The sequence below is a fragment of the Peromyscus californicus genome, unplaced genomic scaffold (genome assembly GCF_007827085.1).
Source record: "Peromyscus californicus insignis strain IS unplaced genomic scaffold, ASM782708v3 Scaffold_21__1_contigs__length_65335640, whole genome shotgun sequence".
Lineage (NCBI taxonomy): Eukaryota > Metazoa > Chordata > Mammalia > Rodentia > Cricetidae > Peromyscus > Peromyscus californicus.
The window spans coordinates 19906271-19934181 of NW_026294514.1; the positions used below are offsets into that span (position 1 = coordinate 19906271).

At 39.9% G+C, this 27911-nt stretch overlaps 1 protein-coding gene across 8 annotated transcripts in view; it reads left to right on the plus strand.

Annotated features, from left to right (window-relative positions):
- The window catches only part of Unc80 (unc-80 homolog, NALCN channel complex subunit), a 181372-nt gene that overhangs the window by 25936 nt on the left and 127525 nt on the right, over positions 1–27911 (plus strand). For 6 of the 8 annotated variants that reach the window (XM_052749736.1, XM_052749731.1, XM_052749732.1 and 3 more), the window contains exons 8-18: positions 3780–4041; positions 5153–5287; positions 7968–8184; positions 8848–8988; positions 10709–10977; positions 11946–12332; positions 16217–16363; positions 20867–21014; positions 23300–23448; positions 25505–25671; positions 26701–26799. In XM_052749736.1, coding sequence (XP_052605696.1) covers positions 3780–4041; positions 5153–5287; positions 7968–8184; positions 8848–8988; positions 10709–10977; positions 11946–12332; positions 16217–16363; positions 20867–21014; positions 23300–23448; positions 25505–25671; positions 26701–26799 — 2121 coding nt within the window. The remainder of the gene's footprint in view (positions 1–3779; positions 4042–5152; positions 5288–7967; positions 8185–8847; positions 8989–10708; positions 10978–11945; positions 12333–16216; positions 16364–20866; positions 21015–23299; positions 23449–25504; positions 25672–26700; positions 26800–27911) is intronic. The other 2 variants (XM_052749735.1, XM_052749738.1) reach the window with 1 other exon arrangement.

The window sequence follows — 27911 nt, forward strand, 5'->3', positions numbered from 1 at the left end:
GTTTAGGAAATTTTAGGGGAAACCTTGGTGTCTGTTTTCTTAACATCTTCCCCTTTTCTTGTGTTCCTGGGAGACTTCATGGAAGTGGTCCATTGGTACCTCATATGGGACAATGTTCTAGGGACTGGAAAATTTTAGGATATTACCAAACCTGATAACTAAAGAATTAGAGAACTCTAAGGTATGAAGACAAAGGAAAGAGTTTATAACTACAGCTCGTCAAAGGAGGGAATGATTCTGCTGACCTGCTGATATCTGCCTTCTTGCAGAGGATTAGTCAAGGGAATAATGGCGTTCACAGACTCTTGTAAATTAGATGACTGTCAGGTAGGTTTGAGGACCTAAAATTACACAGCTGGTAGCCAGCCAGCCACTTATTTTGTCTTTTCTTTCTAGATCTAACACTGGAAAGAATTCCTGTTAACTTAGGTGTAAATGATAGGCTTATAGGAACAAGTCGCATCACGCTTCTTTTAAGGAAGAGAAATGGAATGGGTTTGGGGATAGGAGAGTAATGAAAGTCTCTTAGGAAGATGTGTAGAAATGAAAGTCAAGGTATTATTTTCCCTCCAGCTAGTGCTGAGGGTAGAACCAGTCAAGGTTCAGAAGGCAATAAAGAGCTCAGTGGACAATTTGAAAAGAGAGTGGAAGAGGTTCTTTACCAAAAATAAATGAGTTGAAAAGGAGTGAAAATACATTGATAACTGGTACACCAGCACATGTACAATACAGGATGAGGTTGGAATAGATAGCATGGTACACACCCATTATCCCAGCACTCAGGAGAAGCAGGAAGACCATGAGTTCAAGCCCAGGCTGAGCTACTTAGTGAGTTGGGAGCCAGTCTGAGCTACATGAAACCTTATCTCAAAAACAAAACAACAATGACAATAAGAAAGACCAAGAGGCAGAGGAGGAAAAGGAAACAAAGAAAATGAATTTGAATATACATTAGACAGACATTTTTCAGCACTGTAAGGATTTTGCATTTCATTCTAAGGATGATTTAATAGTTTAAGGAATGGAGAGCAAGAGAAGAAACAAGGAGATCTGAAGGACATAATTGTGATTCTCTGGGTGATATGTGTTGGCCACTAGCACTTGGATGCTGTCTATAGGTAAAGCTGATGAGAAATAGTAGGAAGAAGACTGTAGGACTATATGATAGATTTAAAATTGAATCTCTGGGACTCTATGATAGATTTAAAGTTGGCCTGTAACTGAGGATCAGAGTATTTTACTTCCCAATTCAGTGTGTGTGAGAATTTAGGGTTATATAGAAAGCTTATTAAATATGATTTCCATTCCAGTTAATAATTTAATGTGTTAGCCAGGCAGTGGTGGCGCACGCACGCCATTAATCCCAGCACTTGGGAGGCAGAAGCAGGTGGATCTCTGTGAGTTCAAGGCCAGTCTAGTCTACAGAGTGAGTTTCAGGACAGCAAAGGCTACACAGAGCAACCTTGTCTCAAACAAACAAACAAATAAATAAATACATTAATGAATAATTTGACATGTGGCATCTGATGTGCTGAAATGTCTTAAATTTAGTTTCCTGATTTATAGTTAAATTATTCAGAATATTTAACTATAAGACAACACTAAGGGCTGTTGAGATGGCTCAGCAGTTAAGAACACTTGCCTCCAAAACCTGACAGCCTAAGTTGGACCCCTCTAACCCACACAGCAGGAGAGAACTGACAGCCCCAAGCTGTCTTCTCAGCTCACCACACCAACGGTGGTGCAAGTACCCACATGCATGCACACATATACAATAAATAAAATGCACTAAAATTTGAAACAAAATACAAGATTTTTTTGAAGACAGCAATGGCATTCAAAACTTTCATGTACATGGACAGGTGTCACTCAGCACACCAGAGAATGTTGTTAATGATAATAGAAACAAGAGTGTGACATGTGCTTTGATAAGGGAGTAGAAAGAGATGTGAAAAAGACAAACCATACCAGATGTGACCTGGGTTTGTATTTTTTAAAAAGTATTTCTACAACCTTCATTTGTAGGGGTGTGTGTGTGTGTGTGTGTGTGTGTGTGTGCGTGTGTGTGTGTGTTTGACTTGTGATTCTTAATGAAACTGTAGAACCAAGGTTCCACCAAACACACAAACCCCTATTCCATATTATTAATTTTGATAGCAGGCTAACTGTAAGCATGTGTCACTTTGTTAATTTTAAACCACTGATAAATTATAGATCGTCAATTCAAGACATGCCTATGACCCGAGCACTTGGGAAGTTGTGTTAGGAGAATCAGAGTTTAAGGCCAAACCATGCTACCTAGGGGGATCTGTCACAAACAAGCAGGCAGACAAATGAACAGACAATGAAATCCCCAAAATAAGGACCTTGGACGTTCCAGCAACTTACTCTTCACTCTCAGTGATTGCATTATTTCTCTCTAGAGGTCTTCCTTTGTGTGAGGATAGTGTCAAAACTTCCTTTCTGCATCATCTAACTTGGACAAAAAACGGTGCTTGGGGATGGTGCAAGTTTCAAGTTTAGATCCCAGGTGGCCTCAGCTCACAAAAAGATGATTTTATTTTGTCATTTATTTTCTATCATTCTTACTGGACTGTATGTTCCACAGGACAGACTTTTACACCCACGACTGTCTTAGTTTAGGACCTGAGTGACTTCTAAACAGGAGAAATGTATCTCCAACAACCCTGGAGGCTGCACATCCAAGATCAGGGCATCAGGATGATGGGTTTGGGGTGCAGACTGCTGACTTCTGATGTTCCTATGTGATAGGAAGACAGCAAGAGGCCACCCTGAAATCTTTTGTGTAAAGGGCATTATTCCCACTTGTGAAGACTCATGACTTAATTATCCCCACCCCTAATTACTAGCACATTGGGATTTGAAAATACTAATTTTGAAGGACAAAAACATTCAGTCCTATTCTCTTAAGATACCTAACATGGTGTAATAATCTAGGTAATTACTTAAAACTATTCTTTAGTACACTGATCATTAGTTAACGAATATATCACTCATTTAAGTGGAACAATAGCATTCTAGAACTTTGAGAATTTTTAAGTTACTTTTACAGTCTTACATAGATATATAACTTGAGAATTTTCAAAGTGATTAATTGTAATAATCAAACTTTGGTTTGCTTAGAATGTTTCTGGTTTTTTTTTTGTTTGTTTGTTTGCTTGCTTGTTTCTTTGTTTTGTTCTTTTACATAATGCCTTCACCCTGAGCTTAAAATAGCCCAAGACAAGTAAGGAAGACAAATATTTTCCCTGCTTTTATTGTAGTCAAACCTGATCACTTAGGAAACATAGTGACTCGAATCTCATTAGTTTCTTTGTCTCTGGCTATCCTCATTGCCCACCACCCAAATTACTCATCAACTCTATCACCCATATATGATGCTCACACTCAACTCATGATTCTTTTTTTTAAAATCAAAACCTTTACAGGCATTGTTTCCTTTAACTTAAAATACCAATTTGTGAGCCAACCTTATTTTACGTTGCTAATTTCTTACCCCTCCTTCAAAACTCTCAATGTTTCCACTTTTAAGAAATGCTTAACAAAAGTGGAATACGCTAGACTAGTTAGGAGGTCATAAGAGTGAACCATGCAAGAGATGAGTGAATGAATGAAGTAAAATAATGAATGTAGTAAAGTAATAATAAAGTAAAAAAAAAAAAAGAATAAGTAAAAAAGTAGAGCCTTAGGCTGGATTGCGTTCCCCCTTGGGAGACTTGATGTCAGTGTGGTTATCTTTCCTCTGTCACTGGGAGCAGGGCCTCTCTTGTGATACCACCATGCCAGAGGTCACGCTACGCCACCTACTTCGATGTCGCTGTTCTCCGCTGCCTCCTCCAGCCCCACTGGTCTGAGGAAGGCACTCAGTGGTCCCTGATGTACTATCTACAAAGGCTGCGACACATGCTGGAAGAGAAGCCAGAGAAGACCCCAGAACCAGATATCCCTCTCCTGCCCAGGCCCCGAAGCAGCTCGATGGTGGCGGCAGCTCCCTCACTAGTAAACACCCACAAGACCCAAGTAAGACAGACCTGGTTCCTTGTCACTTGTACTAGCAACCCCAGCTGTAACACGTTCTCTCTTTCTCTTCCGGCTTCGAGTAACTGTGCATTCCCATAACTATAGCTTGGTAGGTGACTAACTCTTTTGTCAATATTCTTTTCTTCTTTTGCCTGGCCAGAACCTTTGGCTATTCTTCAGATCTCTATTTACCATTGACAGAAATAGACCTTTTAAACATATACTTTAGTATAAGCCTTTGTTTAACCAGAACATTGGAAACAGGCTGTCCTGGGAAAAATCAGAGAAATAGTTAGAGTAGGGATCTGACAGTCAGCCTCATAATTAAATATCATAAAGCAGGAAATTAGCATTTTATAGAGTGTCATTCAACATTTTTTGCCCAACTCAACATCTTAAGCATCTCAAAGCTACCATTGGGAATATTACTTTTTGATACTCAGGCTTACAGTTGATCATGAATATTGAGAAAACTAACCCGAGTGCACCCTGATGTGGTAACATTCCTATGAAGGTTATATTCTGAGAAATGACGTCCACTTATCAGGAAGCACTTGTTCTTCCCATCTTTCTCATCATCTCCACAAGGTGAAAATATAGAGAAATGATTAGCTTGAAGAACATTCCAGCTATTTGGTTGTAGTTAAACTTGAGTGGGTTGTTTCTGAAAATGTTTTCCTGCACATGCTAAAGATAAGCACTTCTTTGGTAGTAGACATTCTCCCACAGTTAGCATCTCCTTTCATGAGTTCTTAACCAGAAAAACTCTCATGTTGGAAAGAGCTGGGTGAGTTTGGAAAAGGGGAAAATGATCAAAATATGTCATATGAAAAATGTTTTATATATAAAAAAAATGTATCTCCTCCTTTTTTTCTTAGTACTTGGGATCTGTGGCTAAATGGTCTCAGTGTTAAAATTTGCAACAGAAGTTACGATTAATAAGATTAATAAGAAATATATCTTTGCCACAGCACAATCAAACATGCAAGTTAAAAATTTTAGGGCTCTCAGAACAGTAGGCATAGTGTCATTGAAAAGGTGACACCTCGAGAAAATAAGTATTTGAATTACCTTAGTCCCTAGTCATAGTCTATGTTTATTGTTTGTTAAGGATCTCACCATGAAGTGTAACGAAGAAGAAAAATCTCTGAGCCCCGAGGCCTTTTCCAAGGTTTCATTGACCAATCTGCGAAGATCTGCAGTCCCAGATCTGTCTTCAGACCTGGGCATGAACATTTTTAAGAAGGTGAGTATTCATTTTGACATCTCAGTGATTTAGAAAGCCAGAGGGGGCATGCTGTCCTTTGATCCGTCACAGGATGCAGGAGTAGAAAAAGGAGAAAGTATCAGCTTCTAAGTGTAACAGTGATTCAGCACATGACTCTGTAATCCAGTGTGTGTGTGTGTGTGTGTGTGTGTGTGTGTGTGTGTGTGTGTGTGTGTGTGTGTACGTGTGAATGTGTTTGTGTCCTATTCTAGATGTTCCACACAGCTATCATGAAGACCCATGCTGGTTATTCAATGTGATAGTGGAGGTAGCAGGGGTGCAGTGATGCTGCTTTTCATTCCTATGGCTCCATTTCATTTATCAAATACTTTATACAAGTAGTCCTTTTTTCTTTATTAAGAAATTTTTTATTCATTATACATACCAACCACAGATGCCCCTCTCATCCCTCCTCCTGCTCCCCAGCCTTCCTCTCCAACCCACTCCCTATCCCCTCCTCCAAAAAGGTAAGGCCTCCCATGGGGAGTCAGCAAAGCCTAGTACATTCAGTTGAGGCAGGTCCAAGCACATCCCCCTGCATCAAGCCTGTACAAGGTCTCACACCATAGGAAATGGGCTCCAAAAAGCCAGCTCATGCACCAGGGATAGATCCTGATCCCACTGCTAGGACCCCCTTAAACAGACCAAGTTTCACAACTGTCTCACTTATGCAGAGGGCCTAGTCCTGTCTCATGCAGGCTCCACAGCTGTTGGTCTAGAGTACATGAGTTCCCACTAGCTTGGTTTGGTTGTCTCTGTAGATTTCCCCATCATGATCTTGATGCCCCTAGCTCATAGAATCCCTCTTCCCCCTCTTTGACTGAACTCCCGGAGCTGTCCGGCTGGACTCAGCCTGGTGCTTGACTGTGGATCTCTGCATCTGCTTCCCTCAGTTACTGGATGAAGGCTCTATGATGACAGTTAGGGTATTCACCAATCTGATTGCTGGGGTAGGCTAGCTCGGGTACCCTCTCCACTATTGCTAGTAGTCTAAGCTGGGATCATCCTTGTGGATTCCTGGGAACTTCCCTAGCACCAGGTTTCTCCCTATCCCCATGATGTCTCCCTCTATCAATACATCCCTTTCGTTGCTCTCCCACTGTATCCCTGTTCCAGCTCAACCATCCCATTCCCTTATGTTCTCATCCCCCTTCCCCTACCTTCTATTGCCCTGCTCACCCCCGGTTTACTCAGGAGATCTCATCTATTGCCCCTTCCCAGGGCGATCCATGCATCTTATTTGGGTCCTCCTTGCTAGCTAGCTTCTGTGGAGCTGTGGTTTGTAGTCTGGTTATTCTTTGCTTACTTAATCCAGTGAGAGTCTAGTCTTCAATTTCTTCAGAACAGAAATTAACCCACAGTAGTGTTAGGCAGTTTGCTCATGCTTAGTACTAACCTCAAAAATCAAGACTTTCATCTAAAAAGTTTGCGTTCTTCTGTACCTGCCACTCTCTCTTTGTCATGGTGTAGAGTTAATCAACTAGAAAATGATATGTGGGGTGGGGGTGTATGTGTGTGTATATGTGTGTGTAGCAGTTTTATTTTCTCTTTTTCAAAATTATTTGTTTAATTATGTCCACGAAGAGCATAGAAACAAGTATTTACTTGTCTATTAGCTCAACTCGTTACTGAATAATGAGTTGTGTCTCCTTCACTAATAACACAGCAGTAGGCGCTGACCATCAGTCTTCTAAAAACATTGACTATTTGAGAGGGGAAAGAGGAGATATATTTCTATTCTTGCTGCAAATGGGTATTTTTGAGTGCTTTAAAAATCAAAGTGCTTGGGCCTGAACCTAGAATAATGTATTCAAAAATCAACAGCTAAAAGCTAGATTCATATATAGGTGTGTTTTTTAAAGCTTTCCAAGCCATTCTAAATTCTGAGTTACCCTTGATCTTGAACATCTTTGGTATGAATAATAGACTTGTTCCAATGTCTGTTAGATGTCCTCTTCGACCATCCTTGTGAACAGTGAAGTTGCCAACTAGAACAGTGGACCTCAGACTTGAAAAGTAGAGTTGAAAGAGAGGTCCAAGCGGTGTCTAGGAACACTGATCCTCTATCCCAGTGGTTCTCGACCTTTAGTGTGCATCAGAGATCAAAGGCACCCACAGGGCTCGTTAAGTCATAGATCACCGGGCTTCTCCTTCTGAATTTTAGATGTTAGGTATGTCTGAGGGTGAAGCTGCAAGCTTGTGGGTTTTTTTGGTTTTTATTTTGTTGTTGTTCTATTTTACATACCAACCACCGCTCCTCCTCCTCCTTTCCTCCCATTTCCTCCATCCCACCCCCTTTATACCACCCCGTCTACTCCTAAGAAAGGGTAAGTCCTCCCATGGGGGGTTAACAAAGCCTGACATGTCAAGTTGAGGTGCAAGCTTGCGTTTTTTAACAAGTTCCCAAAGGACGCTATGACTGATGGTTCTCAGGGTCTTCTCTGTGAGAACCCATGCTCAAACTCACCCAGCAGAAAGACTTCTAGAATGTATAGCATTTTGCTTGGTTTCGCTCCCTCCACTAAGACCCTTGTGACATTTTCCCCGTTTATTGGACGATACTCGGTGATGCCCTGCGTGTCCTCTTCCTCGAACATCTCCTGTGTTTCCTCTTACATCTGCTTTGCCCTGTGTCCGCCTTCATCTCTCATCCTTGCAGTTCAAAAGTCGCAAAGAAGACAGAGAGAGGAAAGGCTCCATTCCATTTCACCACACTGGGAAGAGGCGGCCTAGAAGAATGGGAGTACCATTCCTGTTGCATGAGGACCATCTGGATGTGTCACCCACCAGAAGCACATTCTCATTTGGAAGTTTCTCTGGGCTTGGAGAAGACAGGAGAGGCATCGAAAAGGGAGGCTGGCAAACCACCATCTTAGGTGACTACAAAGATCTTCCCCGTAGCCCACAGCCCAAGTGACCTATTTGTGAATGTGGATCTCAGGATCCCTCCCAAATCTAAGTCTTTCTTGAACAGTTTATTCAAGAACACTGGACCCAAATGCAAGTACCCCAGTATTAAAATAATGTGGAGTTTTCACAACCAAAGAAATGCAGATAATTTAATTAATTATGCAAGATTTCTCTACGATTATCCAGTAAAAGCCATATTTCTTAGATCTTTATAGATGCAGAAACATGGCCATAGAGGATTCTGCATATTAATTTCTATCTAATGACAGACTTTTACTTAACTTTTATTTAATAAAAGAAGGAAAGCAAAGGAAATAGGGACCCATTCCCCCCACCCCCTTGGATGGCATATTAAGAAGGGAAGTTTCAAATCAGAAGCCGACAGCCAGCAAGCCGGGACAGATGGTCCCTGACACTTGTCTTAGACTGAGGCTGACCTTGTCGCAGACAGTCTCATCAATCATATTGACCTTGATTATGTCCCCAGTCAAGTCCAATTCTTGCCATTTTGATTGAGCTTCATGCTCATCTTCATACCCTCTCTATTGCTGTCCTCTAGAAAAAAAAAAAAACTCTCTGCAGTCTTCTAGATTTTAAAAAGCCTCTTGTGATACTCTCGTCCATCTTAGGGAAATTGACCCGGCGGGGCAGCTCAGATGCAGCCACTGAAATGGAAAGCCTGAGTGCCAGACACTCCCACTCCCATCACACCCTGGTGAGCGACCTGCCAGACCACTCCAACAGCCATGGAGAAAACACTGTCAAGGAAGGTGGGTCCAGCATGAATGGTAGGCAATTGGCAGGATAGGGAAAGAGTGGAGATTTCCTTCATGGCTTCCTGTTCTTAAACTGATACCCGCATATCCTAGTTAGGGTTTTTAATGGTGTGATGAAATACTGTGACCAAAAGCAACTTGGGGAGGAAAGGGTTTATTTGGCTTATGCTTCCACATCACTGTTCATTATAGAAAGAAGTCAGAACAGGAACCTTTCTGGGGCAGTAACCTACAGGCAGGAGCTGATGCAAAGACCATAGAGGAGTGTTACTTACTGGTTTGCTCCTCAGGTCTTGCTCAGCCTATTTCTTATAGAACCCAGGACAAACAGCCTAGAGATGGCACCACCCATATTGGGCTGGACCCTCCCCCATCAATCACTAATTAAGAAAATGCCCAACAGGCTTGCCTACAGCCTGACCTTATGGAGAAATTTTCTTAATTGAGGTCCCTTCCTCTCAGATGACTTTAGCTTGTGACAAGTTGACGTAAAACTGTCCAGCACACCATGTTGATTGTTCTCTGCATCCTTATATTTTCAAAACCCTGCACCCTTTCAGAAATTTGCTCAGAAACTTACTTGTTAGCTATTCTTAGCACAGCTTTAGTAAGTAGCAGGGGATGTTGGACACTACTTGATGAGCACCATACCTCCAGGGAGAGAGCAAGGACAAAGCAGTCATACATATTTTAAAAGATCATAAGCCCAAAGGCTGGAGAATGTCTAGATTCATTGCTTGTCCACCTCCATGCTATACCTTCAAGGCAGGCAGCTCCTACAAATCAGTGGGAAGGAAGTCTATCCTCTCTAAGGCCACCAGATCATTTTTCTGACAGCTGCTGTATCATCTTGGTGGTTTATTTGGAGCAAATATGTGTCTGGGTGGTACCCACACAGCTTCTTACTCTTTACATGGAACAAAATCGTTTATCCTTTTCATTATTGGTATGCTCTCACAGTAGCGTGGAACTTCATCCCTTGATCCCTTTGTCCCCAAACTGTTCTAGAAGTATTCAGTGGTAACTATTATTTGTCAGTACAAATCTAAGTGCCATTACTCTTGAACAAAAAGAAATTTGTCTTGTTATTCTTCAATACTGTAGATAAAAATAAATAGTTTTAGAGATGCATTTTTGTTGATTGACAACAGTTTCATACGTGTGTGTGTGTGTGTGTGTGTGTGTGTGTGTGTGTGTGTGTGTGTGTGTTCTGATTACTCTCCCCATCCCACCTCCAGGCCTCCCTTATCTCCTTCTTGTCTCTGTCAATACCAGAGCATCTTCACCATCTCCATCCCTAATAGTTTCTTTCTCAAGTTCCTGATGTTTGGTTTAACAAAGTGAAGTTTATTTAAAAGCTATAAACTCATAGAAAAAGATCTCAAATAAATGAGTTTATACCGATGGACTGTTGTGTAACAGTAAATAAGGTCTATATAATGTTATCAACTTAAGTCATCCTTATAAAATTTAAATGCTAGCTTCAGTCTTAAGGAGAATACTTGTGATCACATAGTTTTCTATGACCTTCGCTATCTGTCAGATCTCAGATTGCCTTTACAGCATTCCATGCCAGTTGAGAATAGCTTTGAGACCATAAGTCCGTTATCTTTAAAAGTTATATGGTGGTCACAGTGTAAGAAATAGCGCAACAGTCGAACTGATGTATCAGGTCCACACAAGGGAAACCGAAATCTTTCTCTTGTCTTCCCAGTGCGGTCGCAGATCTCCACCATCACAGTGGCGACCTTCAACACCACCCTGGCATCCTTCAACGTAGGCTATGCCGACTTCTTCAGTGAGCATATGAGGAAGCTCTGCAGCCAGGTGCCTATCCCAGAGATGCCGCACGAACCCCTGGCATGCGCAAACCTGCCACGGAGCCTCACAGATTCCTGCATTAACTACAGCTACCTGGAGGACACAGAACATATCGATGGGACCAACAACTTTGTCCACAAGAACGGCATGCTGGATCTTTCTGTAAGTGGCAGTGCTCTTCCTTATGAAGACTAGGAAGAGTTCAGTGTAATTTTTACAAGATTGGATAACATGGGCATGTAGATATCTTAGACATATTTGCTAAATCTTAGAATGAAGAAGCAACCCATATAAAAATTCCACAAGAATACCAACCATCTTAAATGTACCTTTTGCTTTTTTGCAAGTATTTTATTATATTTGATCTTATCTCAGAATATTTTTTACCTAAAACCTTAGTGAATCCAAATACACATATGTAAGTTCATTTGTGTGTGCTCCACTACGCCTCTGTGTTTTTTCTACAATAAAAGTAAGAAGTTCTTTTATTTTTCTTTAGTTATATAATCACCAGGACTATAAACCTCCCATGAAGCCAGAAGGAAATGAATAGAAGTCTTTGAAAGACTTAAGCTTGCCTTCTTGGAAATGCCTGTTTTGAGTACAGTCATTAGCCAATGAAAGGGTTGTTATAGTTTACAATTATATTTTACCAACATTTTTATTACACTGTATGGAACCAGGCTCAGCAAATAATTTAAGATATTAAAATCAATAAAGGATCATAATTTAAACATGCAAATATTATGCATTTAAAATTGAATGTTAAATAATGATACAATCATGAGGGAGTCAGTGTTCCTGTGGTATAAGTGTAAGGAAGCCTTTGTTCTTTATTATTTCTGGGAAGGGAAATGCAGAGGATTAAAATGTTTTGTATTTAAAAAGCCAGTTAAGTGTTCATTTGGGCAAATGATAGTTTTTTTTTATTAACTCAGTATGCTTCATTATTTCCATCAACTATCTCTTTCTTGGCAAGACTGGAAGGTTTAATGAGCTATTAACTGTCTTGAATTATTTATAACCATTTCTAGCAGTGCCCAGTGAAATGGATTAAATGGGATAAGGAACTTTCGGAAAAGGGATTGTGGACAACTTTGTTGTCCTGTGTTTACCTTTGTGCTCTGCAGGTGCTTCTGAAGGCTGTGTATCTTGTTCTTAACCATGACATCAGCTCGCGGATCTGTGACGTGGCACTGAACATTGTGGAGTGTTTGCTTCAGCTTGGTGTGGTTCCCTGTGTAGACAAGAATAGGAAGAAGAGTGAAAACAAGGAGAACGAGACTGTGGAAAAGAGACCAAGCCAGGGGACTTTCCAGTTCAAAGGCCTGTCTTCAAGTTCCACCAGTGGGTTCGGAGCCCCTTCTGCCAGTGGAGCTGGAGATGGTGGAGCAGGAGAAGGAGGAGGTGGAGATGGAGGAGGAGGAGGAGGTGGTGGTGGAGGAGGAGGAGATGGAGGAGGTGGTGGAGGAGGTGGAGGTGGCCCTTATGAAAAGAATGAGAAGAACCAAGAAAAGGTATAGTTGAACTACCTGCTGTATCCTCAGGCAGTTTGGTGTTGAGAATTCTTTTCCATTTGTGCATGTGAACGTGTGTGTGTGTGTGTGTGTGTGTGTGTGTGTGTGTGTGTGTGTGTGTGTGTGTAGTTTTGTTTATTTTCCCAGATATTTATTGACTAGAACAGCAACAAGTCACTAGGGTCTGAAAGCAATATTGGTAGAAATCTCTTAATGAAGCGCTCAGCAGGCTTTTGTAGAGACTTAGATGAACTTGGCTTCTAAATCCAAAAAGTGATGTCACCCATGCAATGTTAGAATTGTTTTGTTGTTGGTGGTTGGTTTTTTTTTTTTTCTTGGTAATATTTTTTTCTGGAAGGTAGCATCTCACTATTCACAGTCTGACAGCAAGGATAGGATCTTTTTCAAGACTTTCCATACCCAGCCTAATAGTGTAGTGGCAATCTGCTCAGACTCTGTATAGATTGACCAACAGACATTTACTTCTTGCGTTTATGGAGGCTAGAAAGTCCAATTTTCCAGTGCCAGCAGGAGTTTCCTGCAACCTCTTCTCTGGACTAGGAGATGACTGCCACCAGTCACTGTGTGCTCACATGACCTTCTCTGCAAGTGCAAACAAATCCTGAGAGATCTAGTCTCTCTGGGATGTTCCCTGGCTCCGGACACCAATGTCTAACCTCATTTAATTCTAATTACCTCCCAAAGCCAGTCTCCAAATACCAACAGATGGACAGGGAAGGCTTTGGTGTTTGAATTTTGAGAGACACAGAAATCTAGCAATCTGACTTTTTGCAGTGTTACTTTGACGTGTTTGGTATGGAAACAGCTACCCAGCCTCAGTTCTCTCGAGTCTCAATGTATCATATCCCCAAGGTTTTCATCTGATTATTATTGGTTGTTTCCCAAATTTCATTCTTGCTACTTATCATCATGCCTTAGGATCTCTTGACTTATCAAGAATTTCTTTCCTGTCATTTGAAGTTTAGGTACAAATTATCACTGTTTAAATTCATACGACTTACACTAATTTCAGTTGGAGGTTTTAGCTTCCAAATGATGTTCATAAATTGAAATAAACCAGAGAATTCTTTAACAAGTGACAATCTACATATCATGCTGAGTTTACAAGTAAAAGATTACACTGTTCTGCAATTTGTTACATAAACTATGTATTGCCAATTTTTCCATATCGGATTTAACATATTAATGAATAGTACTTTCTTCTCTGCCTCTAGTCTCACTGATGCCTATTTACTCTGCTAACCTTCTATTTCTTCATCTCACAATTTGCTTATATCTTCCCAAAATTCATGAGATCTGATTCACAAATCTATTCCAATATTCTTGGGTTCTTGCTCGCTTATTTAGAATTTTCTACTCTTGTCTTAATCATGTCATATCTAGATATTATCTTAAATATATTTAGTTAATAATTATATAAACAATTAAATTATATCATTGTATAACTACAATTAAGCAACTATATAATTATTAGTTGCAGTAAATATCATAATAATTATATTAAATATTATAGCATGACATAATCAATGTCATTTTGACCAAAATTACCACATGTGGAATATTTTAAGGCCAAACTTTATTATCTCCAAAACAGCCACCAAGATGTAAATATTATGTAGATACTTACCAAACTGTAATTGGACTTTCATATCTACAGAAGTCTATTCTACCTTAAAACCATCTGTTATTTCCAGTGGAATCAGAGTTTATCTGCTTTTACAACCTGCTGTGGGGGACTCAAGAGAGAAAGGGAAAGCCAATTTCTATTTCTTTATTGGCCACTGGCCTATAATAAGAGCTTAAAATATCGTTTCATGACTCTGATTTCTGCCTGTAGCTTGATACATCTTTCTCCATGTCTCCAGGGAAAGCAACCTAACTCCCAAGGACATCTGAAGGCCTAAGGAAATAAAGTCTGGATGGATGTGTACAGAGAGTTTTCAGAACTAGAAAGGCTTTTAAAGAGCATATAATAATTTTAAAATATATGTAAATCAGCCTTCCAAAGAAACCCTTGTCACTGTGACCTTTTCCAAGGTGTTGTTGCAGAAAGCTGCGGTGTTCCTGAGTTTACCCAAAGGTGCTCAACCAGGAGAACCAGTGAGGACACAAGTCTACTCAGTCTTAGTCTCTCCTTACTGAGCCACCACTCAGGTCACCTACCCTGCACACAGTGACTCTGAAGGACAGCAGTGATATCTGCCTAAAAATAAGACTGTGTTTGTTTTGTTCTTGTTGTGGACATCACATGTTGTCAGTTACCTCTCACTATATCTCTACAAGACGGTGGGTGTTAGTGTGGTGCCCTTTTTAGAGAGCACGGGGTTCTAAATATTAATAGCTTGCCGGAGATTACATAGTTGTTAAATACTGAAGTTAAAATTTGGATCCAGACTAAAAATCATTTCTGACTTAGCAAATGCATAATTTCAGAGTGTTCTTTGGAGTCAGGATGATTCTTCAAAGCAGTCACCAGGTGATGCCAAAGTGACTCGTAACCCCCTTCTTACCTTGTGCCCTGACTAGTCACTGGAGAAAGAGTTCCTTCAGGCAAACACCATGATGATGGATGGTTAGTAGGGGCAGCTTTGCACCCAGAGGAGGCCTTCAGTTGTGGCAGGTTAACCACCAACATTTCTCTCAGCTCAGAGACTTTTCATTCCTGAAGTGTGGCTCTCTAGGGCCCCATCCCACATCTACTACCTGAATTTACAGACAAGAGGAGGAGGATCAGTTGGATAATGTTAAAAAAGGAGATGTTCCTTCTCACCATGTTGAGGTGCATGATAATGCCTCTGGAACCCCCTACCCCTTTCACACTCTACCCACATTGCAGTATTCATTGTTTGTCAACCCAACAGTGTGACTAATGGAAAAAAAAAAAAACCTTCGTGATTGTGGTTTAATTCCCTTCCACTATTTCATTTGGTGTATATGGAAACCTATGATACAGGGAGGATAGCCATTAGCACCCTTATTTCACAAGCAGAAGAGTAAAACAAAAGAGATTAGTTAATTATGCAATTGTCTTACATCACCATAAGCAACCAAGGATCATGAGCCAGAATCCTGGCTCTGTGATTCACTTGTTGTCAGTCAAACACAGCCAGAGGATAAGGAGGGAGCCTTCAGCTATTAAATGGCCCTCCCACTATGGGCTCAGCATTATTCCTCAGTAACAGCTTATTTATTCTTCTATAGAAAGAGTTCACGTTCTTTTTTGGGGATCCCTGTTTTTCATTCCCCAAAAGTAAAAGGGCCAAAAGATAAATTTCATAATTTATCTCGGGAGGCATCTCAGGAGGCTCACCTGATGAGCCTCAAGAGGAAAATCCAGCTGAATATTTGTTGAGTTCTATACATTCTACTTTGTTTGTGGTTGTTATATATATTGCAGTATGATGGAAGTATAAATTGGGATATTATTCTCCAAAATGTCAATCTTATTACCATAACAGTCCCAAGTTCGAGACTTTGATCAGTTCCAGAGAGCTAATAATTATTTTTGCCAGGTGCTGTTATCAGAAACTTACTGAGAAGGATAATCTCTAAGAAAATATATTTGTGTTCACTGTTGATCAGCCCACTGTCTCTGTCTAGGTTGTAGTTCTGATCATCCATCAAGGATATGAAAGTATATCTTGTAATAAACATTCAAATTCTGTATCATTGTAGGACATTCAGAGTGCAGTTTCTTTCTATTGGCTAGGTTTTAGAAAAGTGAGTTTGTTGAACTCTTGAAATTTTTATTTTCTAAATTGCCATAACATACAACTAATTTTATAAAAATAGAAATCTAGTACAAAAAGAGCTTGGTGGCAAAGTCAACAGGCTTCTCTTTCTTTCTCAACCATGGTTACTAGGATGAAAGTATACCTGTAAGCAACCATAGGCTTGCCCTCACCATGCTGATCAAAATAGTGAAATCTTTGGGATGTGCCTATGGTTGCGGAGAAGGACACCGAGGGCTCTCTGGAGATCGTCTGAGACACCAGGTATTCCGAGAGAATGTAAGAGAATTAAAGTAGATTCCATTTCCTCTCTTTCTCTCTCTCTTTCTTCTCTGCTTCCCAATGAGGAATGAGTCCTTTGACAATGAGGGTCAGTGTTCCCTGAAGCTATTGTATTTCATAGGCAGTTAATATCATCTTTGGGTGAGAGGATTCCCACAAGGCATCTCAGGACATCTAGGCTTAGGAAAGTTTAATTGGGAAAACTGGTCTGCCTCCTGCCTATTGCAGAGCATTTGGGAAAAGGGTTCAGAATCAGAACATCTAGATAGAAGCTTGAAAGAACCTTGCACAGATACAAACACTTAGTAAACATCTGTTGGTCTGTGCAGATGCTCCTTCAACACCTGGGTAACAAAGGAGCATTTTACATTACAGGAAATGGTCAAAGACATTGATATTCTTACTTAGAAGTGGAAAGTGGCCCTTATTGAGACAAAACAGGACTGTAAAAGTAGCCAGGCATCTGGCTGCTTTGCTTGAGAATGCCCCTCAACTTCTATATGTTTGAGATCATGTTCCTTTGAACTGTATGAAACTTAAAACTCTGCATGTAGGTTGCCATTAGACTGCAGTGACGGCACATGGTTTGTTACAGCTTACTTTCAATTGCATTTATCAAGTGTTACTTTCCTTCTGACTTAAGCAACAACCCACATCCAACAAGCCTGATCCAGGCTAGTTGCCTCATTTCTATATTGGAATTGAAATTATAAGAAAAAATTCTTTTTTTTTTTTTTTTTTTTTGGTTTTTCGAGACAGGGTTTCTCTGTGTAGCTTTGCGCCTTTTCCTGGAACTCACTTGGTAGCCCAGGCTGGCCTCGAACTCACAGAGATCCGCCTGGCTCTGCCTCCCGAGTGCTGGGATTAAAGGCGTGCGCCACCAACGCCCGGCTCGAAAAAATTCTTTTTAAAATGAAATTTGATGCAAATTTGAGCACAAATCTCTTTGGTATATCTTTGCAGAGTTTTATGATCACGTCAAAACCTGATGCCAGCCCATTTTCTCTGGTGTAGGTTTTGTCATGAAATGTTCATACAGTATTAGCATGCTAGAGTTCTTGCTTAATGTATCATCTACCATCCATTAATTTATCCATTTCTCTTTCTTTTATATTCAATTATGTTATAGTATTTTGTTCATGTGTATATATGGGAGGTATAGTCACAGTGGCTAACTTTTAAATTCCCCAACTCAGACATTTTGACCAAGATCTAGATTTTGAGACAAAAAAATTTAAAAAAAAATCAAAACAACTAATAAGACAATAAAAGCTTCTCTTACATCAGTCCTTACACATACATATTTTTAATTCTTTTACAAGATGAATAAAAACTGCCAAGGCTAACGAAAACACTTAGAGAAGAACAATTTCACAGACTTCAGCTTAAATGATGAAAAGAAGCGTCTTCCTGGAGGTGTAATCTGGCTTTGAGAACTATATTCTGTTTTTCCAAATTGATGGAAAGCAGAACCGATTGGGTCAGAAGAGAGGCTGCTATCATTACCTGGCCAAGAATATCTTGTGTTTCTGTGAGACTGGCTGGCCAATTTTCTACTTACCTTTTCAACCTGGTTTCTTGACTGATTGCTTTCTGATCTTCTAGACCTCTTCTGTACTCATTATAAAGATTATATGCACAAGTTTGAGAAACTTCCCCAGGAAAATGTCTAGTTTAAGAACTGTGTATTTCTGTGTTTCTGCACCATGGAATTTTCAAATGCAGTCTTTCTTAAAAAGTTAAGATTATATCTCACCTTCAGACCAGACCATTGGGTTATATATATATATATATATATATATATATATATATATATATATATATGTATATTTTTAAGACATTACTGTAGTGATATTCTTTAAGAGCCTAATGGTTCTAACACCCATAATAATCATAGGTTATTAATCTAATTTAATTAGTAGTCTCAAATTATTGAAAAGAAATTCATAGATTAATGCTTTTATATTTCTTGAAAATATAAAAATATCAAAAATTAAGATATGTAATTCCTTAATACTTCTTAGGTTATTAATCTAATGATTTATTAGTAGATCCAAATTATTGAACAGAAATTAATTTTTTATATTTCTTGAAAAATTAGGTTGTTTATTCAGAATAAGGATTTTAAAGTCTGGAGAGCCTTAAGCTAGATGACATTTCCCATTGAACTCTCACACCACTGTAGATAAACTTGCTGCTTCCACAGCAGAGATATAAAACTATACCTTTTTTGTGTTTTGTACAGAGCATGAAGTAATTTGTACATCAGAAGTTTATTCTCTTTATTATTAGAGTGAAAATCTTTACAAATAATTTATGGAATGATAGTTAAATCCATGCAGATCACATTGTATTTAAGTGCTTGTAAGCATCGCTTTATCACAAAGCAGGATCTATTTATAAAAAACAAGACAACAGCCGGGCAGTGGTGGCGCACGCCTTTAATCCCAGCACTCGGGAGGCAGAGGCAGGCGGATCTCTGTGAGTTCGAGGCCAGCCTGGTCTCCAAAGCGAGTTCCAGGAAAGGCGCAAAGCTACACAGAGAAACACTGTCTCGAAAAACCAAAAAAAAAAAAAAAAAAAACAAGACAACAAAAACATGACCTTGTTTCAGATGTGGTAACTTGAAAGTTCTCTGGAATTAAAAACTCCTGATTTCAAATCCTATAAAACATAGTAACAGAAGAATAAAAAAAAATCTCTCAATGATACAGATGGAGAGATTATAGCAAGATCATACCAAAAAGCTTATACAGTGAATTCCAAGTTCCTTTTCTACAATTTATTTTTTCCTTTTAAATGTCCAGGTACCTTTCCTGGGTCACAATCATATCAAATAGTAGCACAACTTATGTTTCCTTCTGAGTCACTAGTAAAAACTCATCAATAGGATTCCAGTTCTCAGGGATCACCTCCCTCAATGCCTACACCCAACTGCGAAGTTTTCCATCTTCAAGGTGGCCTCCCCAAGCTGTATCTTCTTTCTGGATCCTTTAACCCTTTCCCTCAGCCCAGACACCTCCACCATTTCCCCATTCCATCCCATCATCAGGACCTTTCCTGTGTCTCTTTTGTTCATACAGCCTTCTTCAAGGTACCAAAAACACTCTAGTAACAGTCATCTCAAACCCTTGTTATGAGTGGCTGGTATCTAAGCATAGTTCCTCGAGACCATCAGTGCCTGAGTGTTAATGAGACTATTTCCCAGGAGAGCTAACTACACCTTAGTAGGCAAGACCCTGACTTCTGGTAATAACTCCACTGCAGAACTTAAAGTATCAGCTTGGACAAAAACCCTTGATTTCTTTCGACCTCAGTTTCTTTAGCTGCAAGAAACAGAAATCGGAAAATAATAAAGTGAGGCCTGATGCCTTTTCATGCAAGAAATGCATATTTTACAGCAAAGCACCATGCAAACGAGACTTATCTGTTAATAGTAGGAGAAAGTTGAGAGCCTCCTAGTGTCCCCAGTAGATGAGAATATTCTGTCTGAAACCTTTCCTCTCGGTGTCTGTGACTTGGTTGCTGCTGATGGTAGGAATTGTTCCCTTTTACTTTGCGAGGTGACAAAGTTATTTACTAGATCATAGGAAATATACTATTATTTTGAGTAGGAGGACCATGTCATGAGACCAAATTCTATTTAAATACCATACTTTCTTTCACATTCAAATATGGACAAATAAATACATGGATATAATATTTTATGCCTCTTACATGTTCTGCAGACCTTTTCCCTCTTGGCCATGTAAGAGGTCACTGTACAGCTGTGGCTGTATCTCACTTGGTAGAGTGGCTTGTCCAGCATCCATGACATAAATAAAATATGAGTAAAATACACAGTAGCACATTAGATGGCGATGGTACACATCTGTAATCCCAGAATTCAGGAGGAGGATGCAGGAAGATTAGAAGTTCAAGGTCATCCTCAGCTATATAAGGAGTCCAAGGCCACAATAGGTTACTTGAGGTCCTGTCTCAAAAAATAATTAATTAATTAATTAATCAAAAACTGTAAAAGGCCACTGGATTTCCACTCACTACTCCTCTGCAAATTTCTCCATTAAATCTATCTAACTTCAAAGTGCCGGTGCAGGAAAGCTACATGCTTTTTCCAGTTGCACACAGCCTTTGAGTTTTCCTAAGAGTGGCCTGTCGATCCTATGACGTACTTCAATCTTGCTTCTTGAGTTATTCTCACTGATCTTAAAATCTTGACCTTGGTGAAAAGACTGGGTTCTTCTGGGACCAGCATGGAACATTAACTATGAGGAGTTTTTCCGAGGGGTGGTTTTTCCAAATACAAGCTCCTTCAGCCTGACAAGTTGGCTTCTGCCCACTTCTTATTCAAATAACTTGGCCTAGCATGGGGAGGATCTGGCAGCGGTCTGAGGGAGTGGGTGGGAGTCTTTGCCTCCGGCAACTTTTGTCTCAGACTAACGGTGTCTGGCGCTTAAGCTGGTACTTGTGACTTTTTCCGCTCTTCTTCCTTCGTTGCAGGCCCAGAACTGCCTCACTAAGCTATACAAGCTAGATAAGATGCAGTTCCGACAAACCATGAGGGACTATGTGAACAAGGACTCGCTCAATAATGTAGTGGACTTCTTGCATGCTTTGCTAGGATTTTGTATGGAGCCAGTCACGGACAGTAAGTAAAGCCACCTCCGAGTTCGAAGAAGTATGGAGGCCACTGTGAGGTGAAGCAGGTAGTCTTTCCCTGACACACCCAATGTCTGGGACTAGAACTCAGAGAGGAAAAGTACTGATGCATGCCCGCACACATGTGATCATGTATGTGTGTGGGACTGTGTGTAATAAAGAACAAGAGCTGCCTCCAAATTATCTTTTGACCCATGGTGTCCTCACAAGGTAATTTACCTCACTGAATAGGAATTTGGTAGTTCTGTCCCTCATCTGACCTGTGTATGACAATGGAGACCAAAATCAAAAGATAAGGAAATGTATTTACTAGTTCAACAAGTATGAAATGAGAGCCTACAACATGCCACTTGTAGTGTTTGGTATTTTTTACATAATAAACTAAAAGAGAAAAATGCAATTAGCATAAACATTGTGTGGTGATATAACTGGCCCATGTGCATACAGACTTAGTTCATTTAAATTAGGCAAATAGACAGACCAGCAGCCAACCTATAGTTCAGTGGCTTTAAAAGAAGCATGGAGGCCTAAGCTGCAGGGTGAAACTAGAAGGTACCAGTCACATTTGTACAAAATGAACTCTTTTGGGACCTTCTGAATGTAGACGCATTAAGAAACTGGAACCCAGGTTGAGTCAGATGCATAATTTGAGTAGAGGTTTGAAATAAATTTCTTTTTGGCATAGATTCATTGCTCATATGATACATGAATGAAGTTGACTACTTTATGGTAAAATCATTCATGTGTTTAGAAGCAGTTTTTTCCAGGTTATCTCCTATTCTTTATTATCCAGTTATCACACAAAGAGAAAATAATTGCTTCCTTGCAGACCCCCTGGAATAACCTACCCTCTCAGATCCAGTTTAAACTAACCATTTTATAAATTTGAAAACAATGGAGTGAGGATTGTAGTCAAGATCTTTGAAAGAAAATCCAGATAATAAACTTAACTATCTCTGTGTCTCTCGGTCCCTGTCTCTCTCTGTCTCTTTCTGTCTCTGTCTCTCTCTGTCTCTCATTTCTAATTTGAGGTAAGAACTCTGAGCACAGACTTCAGTATTATTTTCAGTATTGTAAACCTGGAAATAAACCCGTATTAATTGGTACAGACAGTCAAAGGCTGATAATCAAGCATGCTATTTCGTCAAGGATTCGTGAGCTAGAAAGTGAGTCACAGTGAATCAGACCGACAACACAGCTCCTTATCCATCAATCTGGGAGCTGTACATGTTCTTCCCACAATCCACAGTTGGCTCACAGGTAATAAGGATTCCTTTTGCAGAGCCACAGAATACGAATGTGTCTTCAGATATGTTAAAAAAAAAAAAAAAGCTATAAAATACCGTGGAGGTTCACAGCCTTTTGGTCTCCAGCATTTACCACGCTCTGTGTTAAGGCTGTTGCTCTGAAGGAGAGGGGAAGTGTTTCCTCTCCACATGTGCCCAGAGCTTCTGGGAACACATGTTAGCAGGACTCAGTTTCCTCCAGACCTGCAGCAGATCTGCAAGGACTCCACCACTTCCCCTTTGCTGCATAGCTCATGTTGGCCAATCTCATGCCCCTTCTGACATACTGGATAGTTTCCCCTAAAAAGCCAGAGTTTCTCACCAAAGAAAGTTGAGCCACATTATATTTTCTCTATGGAGAAACCAATAAGTTGATCTTTCTTCCTTCCTTCCTTCCTTCCTTCTTCCTTCCTTCCTTCTTCCTTCCTTCCTTCTTCCTTCCTTCATCCCTTCCTTCCTTTCTTTCTTTCCTCCTTCCCTCCTTCCCACCCTCCATTCCTGACTCCCTCCCTTCTCTCTCTCTCTCTCTCTCTCTCTCTCTCTCTCTCTCTCTCTCCCTCCCTCCCTCCCTCCCTCCCTCCTTCCCTCCCTTCCTCCCTCCCTCTCTGTCTCTGTCTCTCTGTCTCTCTGTCTCTGTCTCTTTCTCTGTCTGTCTCTGTCTCTCTCTCTCTCTCTCTCTCTCTCTCTCTCTCTCTCTCTCTCTCTCTCTCTCTCCCTCTCTCTCTCCCTCTCTCTCTTTCAGTAGAACCCTTTCCCTTTCTAAGATTAACCAACCCAAATGCTCCTCTGCACCGGCCATGTCAGAGCAGACTGTGAAGTAGACTGACTGTTTTTCTAATATTCACAGGGATCATTACCCTGGGTGTGTCTTTAATCACCAGTGTCTGTACTTTCATGAAGACCTTCCCAGTGTCCTAGCTGCCAAACACTTCCTTACATCCTTCAGCTGTGTAGCTTATTGCCTTTAATGTATGTCTTTGCATTCCAGACAAAGCTGGATTTGGAAATAATTTCACCACCGTGGACAACAAATCCACAGCCCAAAATGTGGAGGGCATTATCGTTGGTGCCATGTTCAAGTCCCTCATCACACGCTGTGCCTCAACCACACATGAGCTACACAGCCCTGAGAATTTGGTGAGAAGCATTCCCCACTTCCTAACAGCAGGTCTCAGACTCAGTTCTGAGAAAAACTCTCATACTGTAACCTGGAGGAAGGAAAGCTGAAGTCTTAAAGTTACAGTATCCATTTTTCCATTGTCACCCCTAACCCACCGTGGAGTCCTAACCACTGCGTCCTACCTACAAATTGACTTATCTTCCTCCTCCACCCCAAGGCTTGTGTAGAGAGTGGTAAAAAGATTACAGGTACTTTTAGCCTTTCAGAAAGAAGGTGATAAAAATATGTTAGAGGTTCATGAAATATGAAAGGATGTTACTCTGAGAATTATTTGAAACTGTGTTTACTTTTAAGAATTCATGAAAATATGCTATTGAAATTTGTTTTACTTTCTTTTAATTGAACATTATAGTCTTTATCTGCCCTTCATAAAAGCATGTCTTAATTAATCAAATGAAGTTGTAAGTAGTGTGAGAAGAAAAACTATTATGAAACGTCCAAGTCCTTCCAAGAAGAACAGGATGTCTTGAGATACTCAGTGCACAGATAGGTGAATGAGCATTCCTCCTACATCTGTTAGATATTGTGATTTCTATATAGAAGTGAGCCCATTTACACATATGGACCTATCTACTATTTTACTAAATGGAAGACATTATTTTATATTATTCTAAAATGCAAAGTTCATTTTAGATAAAAATAATTTTCATAAACCAAATGGAATTTACATTTGCTGGTGGTCAATAGTAATCCAGCAATGTTCTTGGACCTTTCATAACACAGACACAGACACCATTCATACAGTCTTTTTGGTCCTGGTAGACGTGATTTTTAGAGTTGATGATAGTGCATGTGAGTTCTTACAAATTTTATTATTCAACTTCATACATAGAAGAAATATTAGATACTTTAATTATCCAGAGACTTACCTTTGATCTGCTATCCCATCAGAATAATTAGAAGTCAAATTTGAGTCATTCTTAGGTTTCCCACTCTGCAAAGTCTCAGTCAGTGTCCAGAGTGAGCCTCCAGAGACCCTAGCCATTCATAGGTAACAGTTATTTCCCATAGTGCTCTCTGCTGATGTGTAGGCCTGTGCATACCATGGTGAAAATAGAACCTTTGCTCTTAGCTGGCTTTCTCTTCCTTGCAAGAGAAAATGAAGGGCAGAGTGAAGGCCTCAGAGCCCTGCCCCCCATAGATCGCAATGGACACTGTTTCTGTTGTCCTCCAGGGCCCTTCCTTTGCCTTCCTGAAGATCATGGGCATAATCGTCCCATAGTGTTAGGGTTTTATAAAACAAAGATATCAAGGTAACTTTTTAGGTTTCTAGATTCTGTCTTACCACGAAGACGAAGTATATGGTAACTACTGCTTTAAAGAAGGGAGGCAGAGATGCAGGTGCTGAGAGGAAAACTTAGCATCTCGAGGAAAAACAAGTATACAGACATTTTTTAAATGGCGACCCACCAGTGCACTGGCCTTAAAGCCCCCTCTGCACAGTCTCAGGTTCGTGGTCATGTTCACACACAATGCGACTACAGCATACATATCATTTACTAAGTATGTCCAGGAAAGTTCATCATCCTATGAATAATCAGCCTTCATTAGAAGTATCTAAATGAATTACTTAACATTTTACCACAATCATCCAGACCATTTGGAGAAGCTGATTAGGGGCTAAGGTTTCCATTCTAAATAAAATTCTGGCTACCATTTTTTTTTTCTTCAGGCCAAATAAAGTTCTCTTCAGAGCTTACAATTAAGAGAGGGGAAAAAATGGGAATCCAGCGTTTAAGAGTGTAGACTGATGTCTTCCAAGTGGGATAGCTGACTCTATGAATCTGAAGCTGTGCCAGCCATTCTCTCCTGTACTGAATAGGAAGGGTAGCATTCTCCCGTGGGAGCAACGGGGAAACAAACATCCATTTACTACAGCAGAATTTTGTCATCCTTTCATGATGTCACTGCTCATCAAAGCCCAAGCAATTGACTTCTCTCCCTAGGACATCTAACCAGACCACTTTCTGGTTATCTTTACTACTCCCAAACCTTCTTCTTGCCTTCAAACAGGGACTGTACTGTGACATCCGCCAGCTGGTCCAGTTTATCAAAGAAGCTCATGGGAATGTCTTCAGGAGAGTGGCTCTTAGCGCTCTGCTTGACAGCGCTGAAAAGTTAGCCCCAGGGAAAAAGGTGGAGGAGACTGGACAGGAGTCTAAGCCTGCAGGTGGTAAAAGGTTGGAAGCTTGAGCTCTCTGAATATTAGTGTTTGCTAACTGTCAGAAGAACGTTACCCTTTATCATCATGTGTTTCCTGATATGGTACAAAGTCGGGGCAGGGATGGTAAAAGTATCTTGTACGACTGGTATCATTGACATAGTCCAACTGAAGTATTAAAATAAATGATTTTTAAAGGCGAACACTTTGGGATAATTGGGTTACAAAGATTGACCACATAGATGGATTAGTGTTTTCATAGATTATCATGGAAGTGGCTTTGTCATAAGATTGAGCATGCTATGGACAGGTAACTGTTTTGCCCTGTGATGCCCTGTACCATTCTTTGCCATAGCAACACAGTGAGAAGCCATCATCACTTGCCTTTGGGTTCCCAGGCCTCCAGAGTCATGAGCTAAATAAACCTCTACTATTTATTTATTAGATGGAATGAGCTCATATACTCCAATTTCACTCTATAGTTCTTGATTACATGGTTAAACATTATCTTTGTTTTAGTCCTTTTTTATATCATTTATATTTTAACCAAGAAAAGAAAGCACAATTACTGACACCATGTTCTTTTATTCAGTAAATGGTGTTCTAGATGTAGTAAAAAGATAAATTGCTGAACTGAGACATAGCTCGTTAGTAAAGTACTTACTTAGCTTGTACAGTGTCCTGGATTCAATTCCCAACACTCCAAGGAAAAACTGCTACGTAATACTATGTTGTTTATCCTTCCAGTAATGGTGAATTTATCTCATGCCTACTGTATATTAGACAGCCCTTGCAAAAATTAAAATCCCTTAAGTTAAAAATCTTGCTTGCATCTAATGCCTTTGCTTGCTGTAGTGAAATACTGGTGAGAAATAAGGTCATGAGTCTAGTAGCAAACTATAAATTCCATACAAAACAGACTCATGGTGAGAAATTTTAACAACCAGATATGTTGTCGATAGCAAATGGTTTGCTTTGTGGAGCATGTGGAAGATTAAACAGTGATGACCTACTCCATTGTGATTGGTGGATTGTGCCCTTTGTGTAGGTCGGAGGCAGGAAGCATCGCAGATAAAGGCCAGGTATCCTCTGCACCTGAGGAATGTCGAAGCTTCATGTCTGGTCGCCCCTCACAGACGCCAGAACAGTAAGTAGAATAGAGTTTTGTCTCCAATGCAGAGAACTGGGCACTTCACATTGAAACAAAGTTTGTTTTCTAAACTTCTTTTGGGTTTTTGTTTGTTTCTATATTTTGTTTTTTATTAGTTTGCTTTCATTTCCTTGAAACATTGCCCTCTGCCCTTCCAATTATATTCCCAATGCCTCCAATCACAACCTTTGTGCCTATAGAATGGATCTCTAATTGTATTTTCCATCTTGTCTTTCTTGTACCTCTGCATTTCGCTATGCAACAAATAAACATGAAACGTAGTGTGCATTTGAGGTGTCATATACTTTCTTGTTTAAAAAGTCACAATTTTAAAATGGATTAATTACTCCTCAATATACTCAATAAATTTTTTTTCTTGAAAAAAAAGGAAGGGTATATTTCAAAAGTGGTGAATTTTAGTTGAAATGTAGACTCTGCTCCACAGCACTGTGATCTTAGATCCATTCCAGTATTGTAACATCAGTTTATCTCTGGTTTTCATACTGACAAAAATCAAAAGCATCTCACATTAGTGCCTGCAGAAGGTGTGAGGGTTACTACAGATATTAAATACACAGCCTAGGCCCATGTGAGGCTCATGCTATTCATTTTTCTTTGGGGAATTATTTACACACAAGTAGAGTAATGTACATTTCAAATATATGTTATTGTAGGTGTACAATTTTGCTTCCCAAAGCCCTTACTCAATATTAATTATTGTTCTAGCAATTTTGCAGAATATTCTAAGTATTAGAGTATCCTTCCTTCTCAACTAGTTAACTGTGAAGCCCACATCAAAAATAGGACTATGCAAATGAAATCTTCAAAACCACAAATGCCCACACAGTTCTTGTGGACTTCAGAATTGTAGAGATTGTTCCTTTTAGCAGAGTTAGTCAAGTAAATGGGCCTAGTAACCACATGGATTTATTGCTAAAGCCCTAGAACCAAGATGGATCTTTGCTCATTGTAGAAAATTAATACATATGTTTCAAGAATAAATGAATGGTGTGCATTCAATGTATGAATGGTATACAATGATTAGAAGATGGAACTATCAGGCTATCATTAAGCTCTCATTTCATTTCATTTTCGTTTAATTCCTTCCT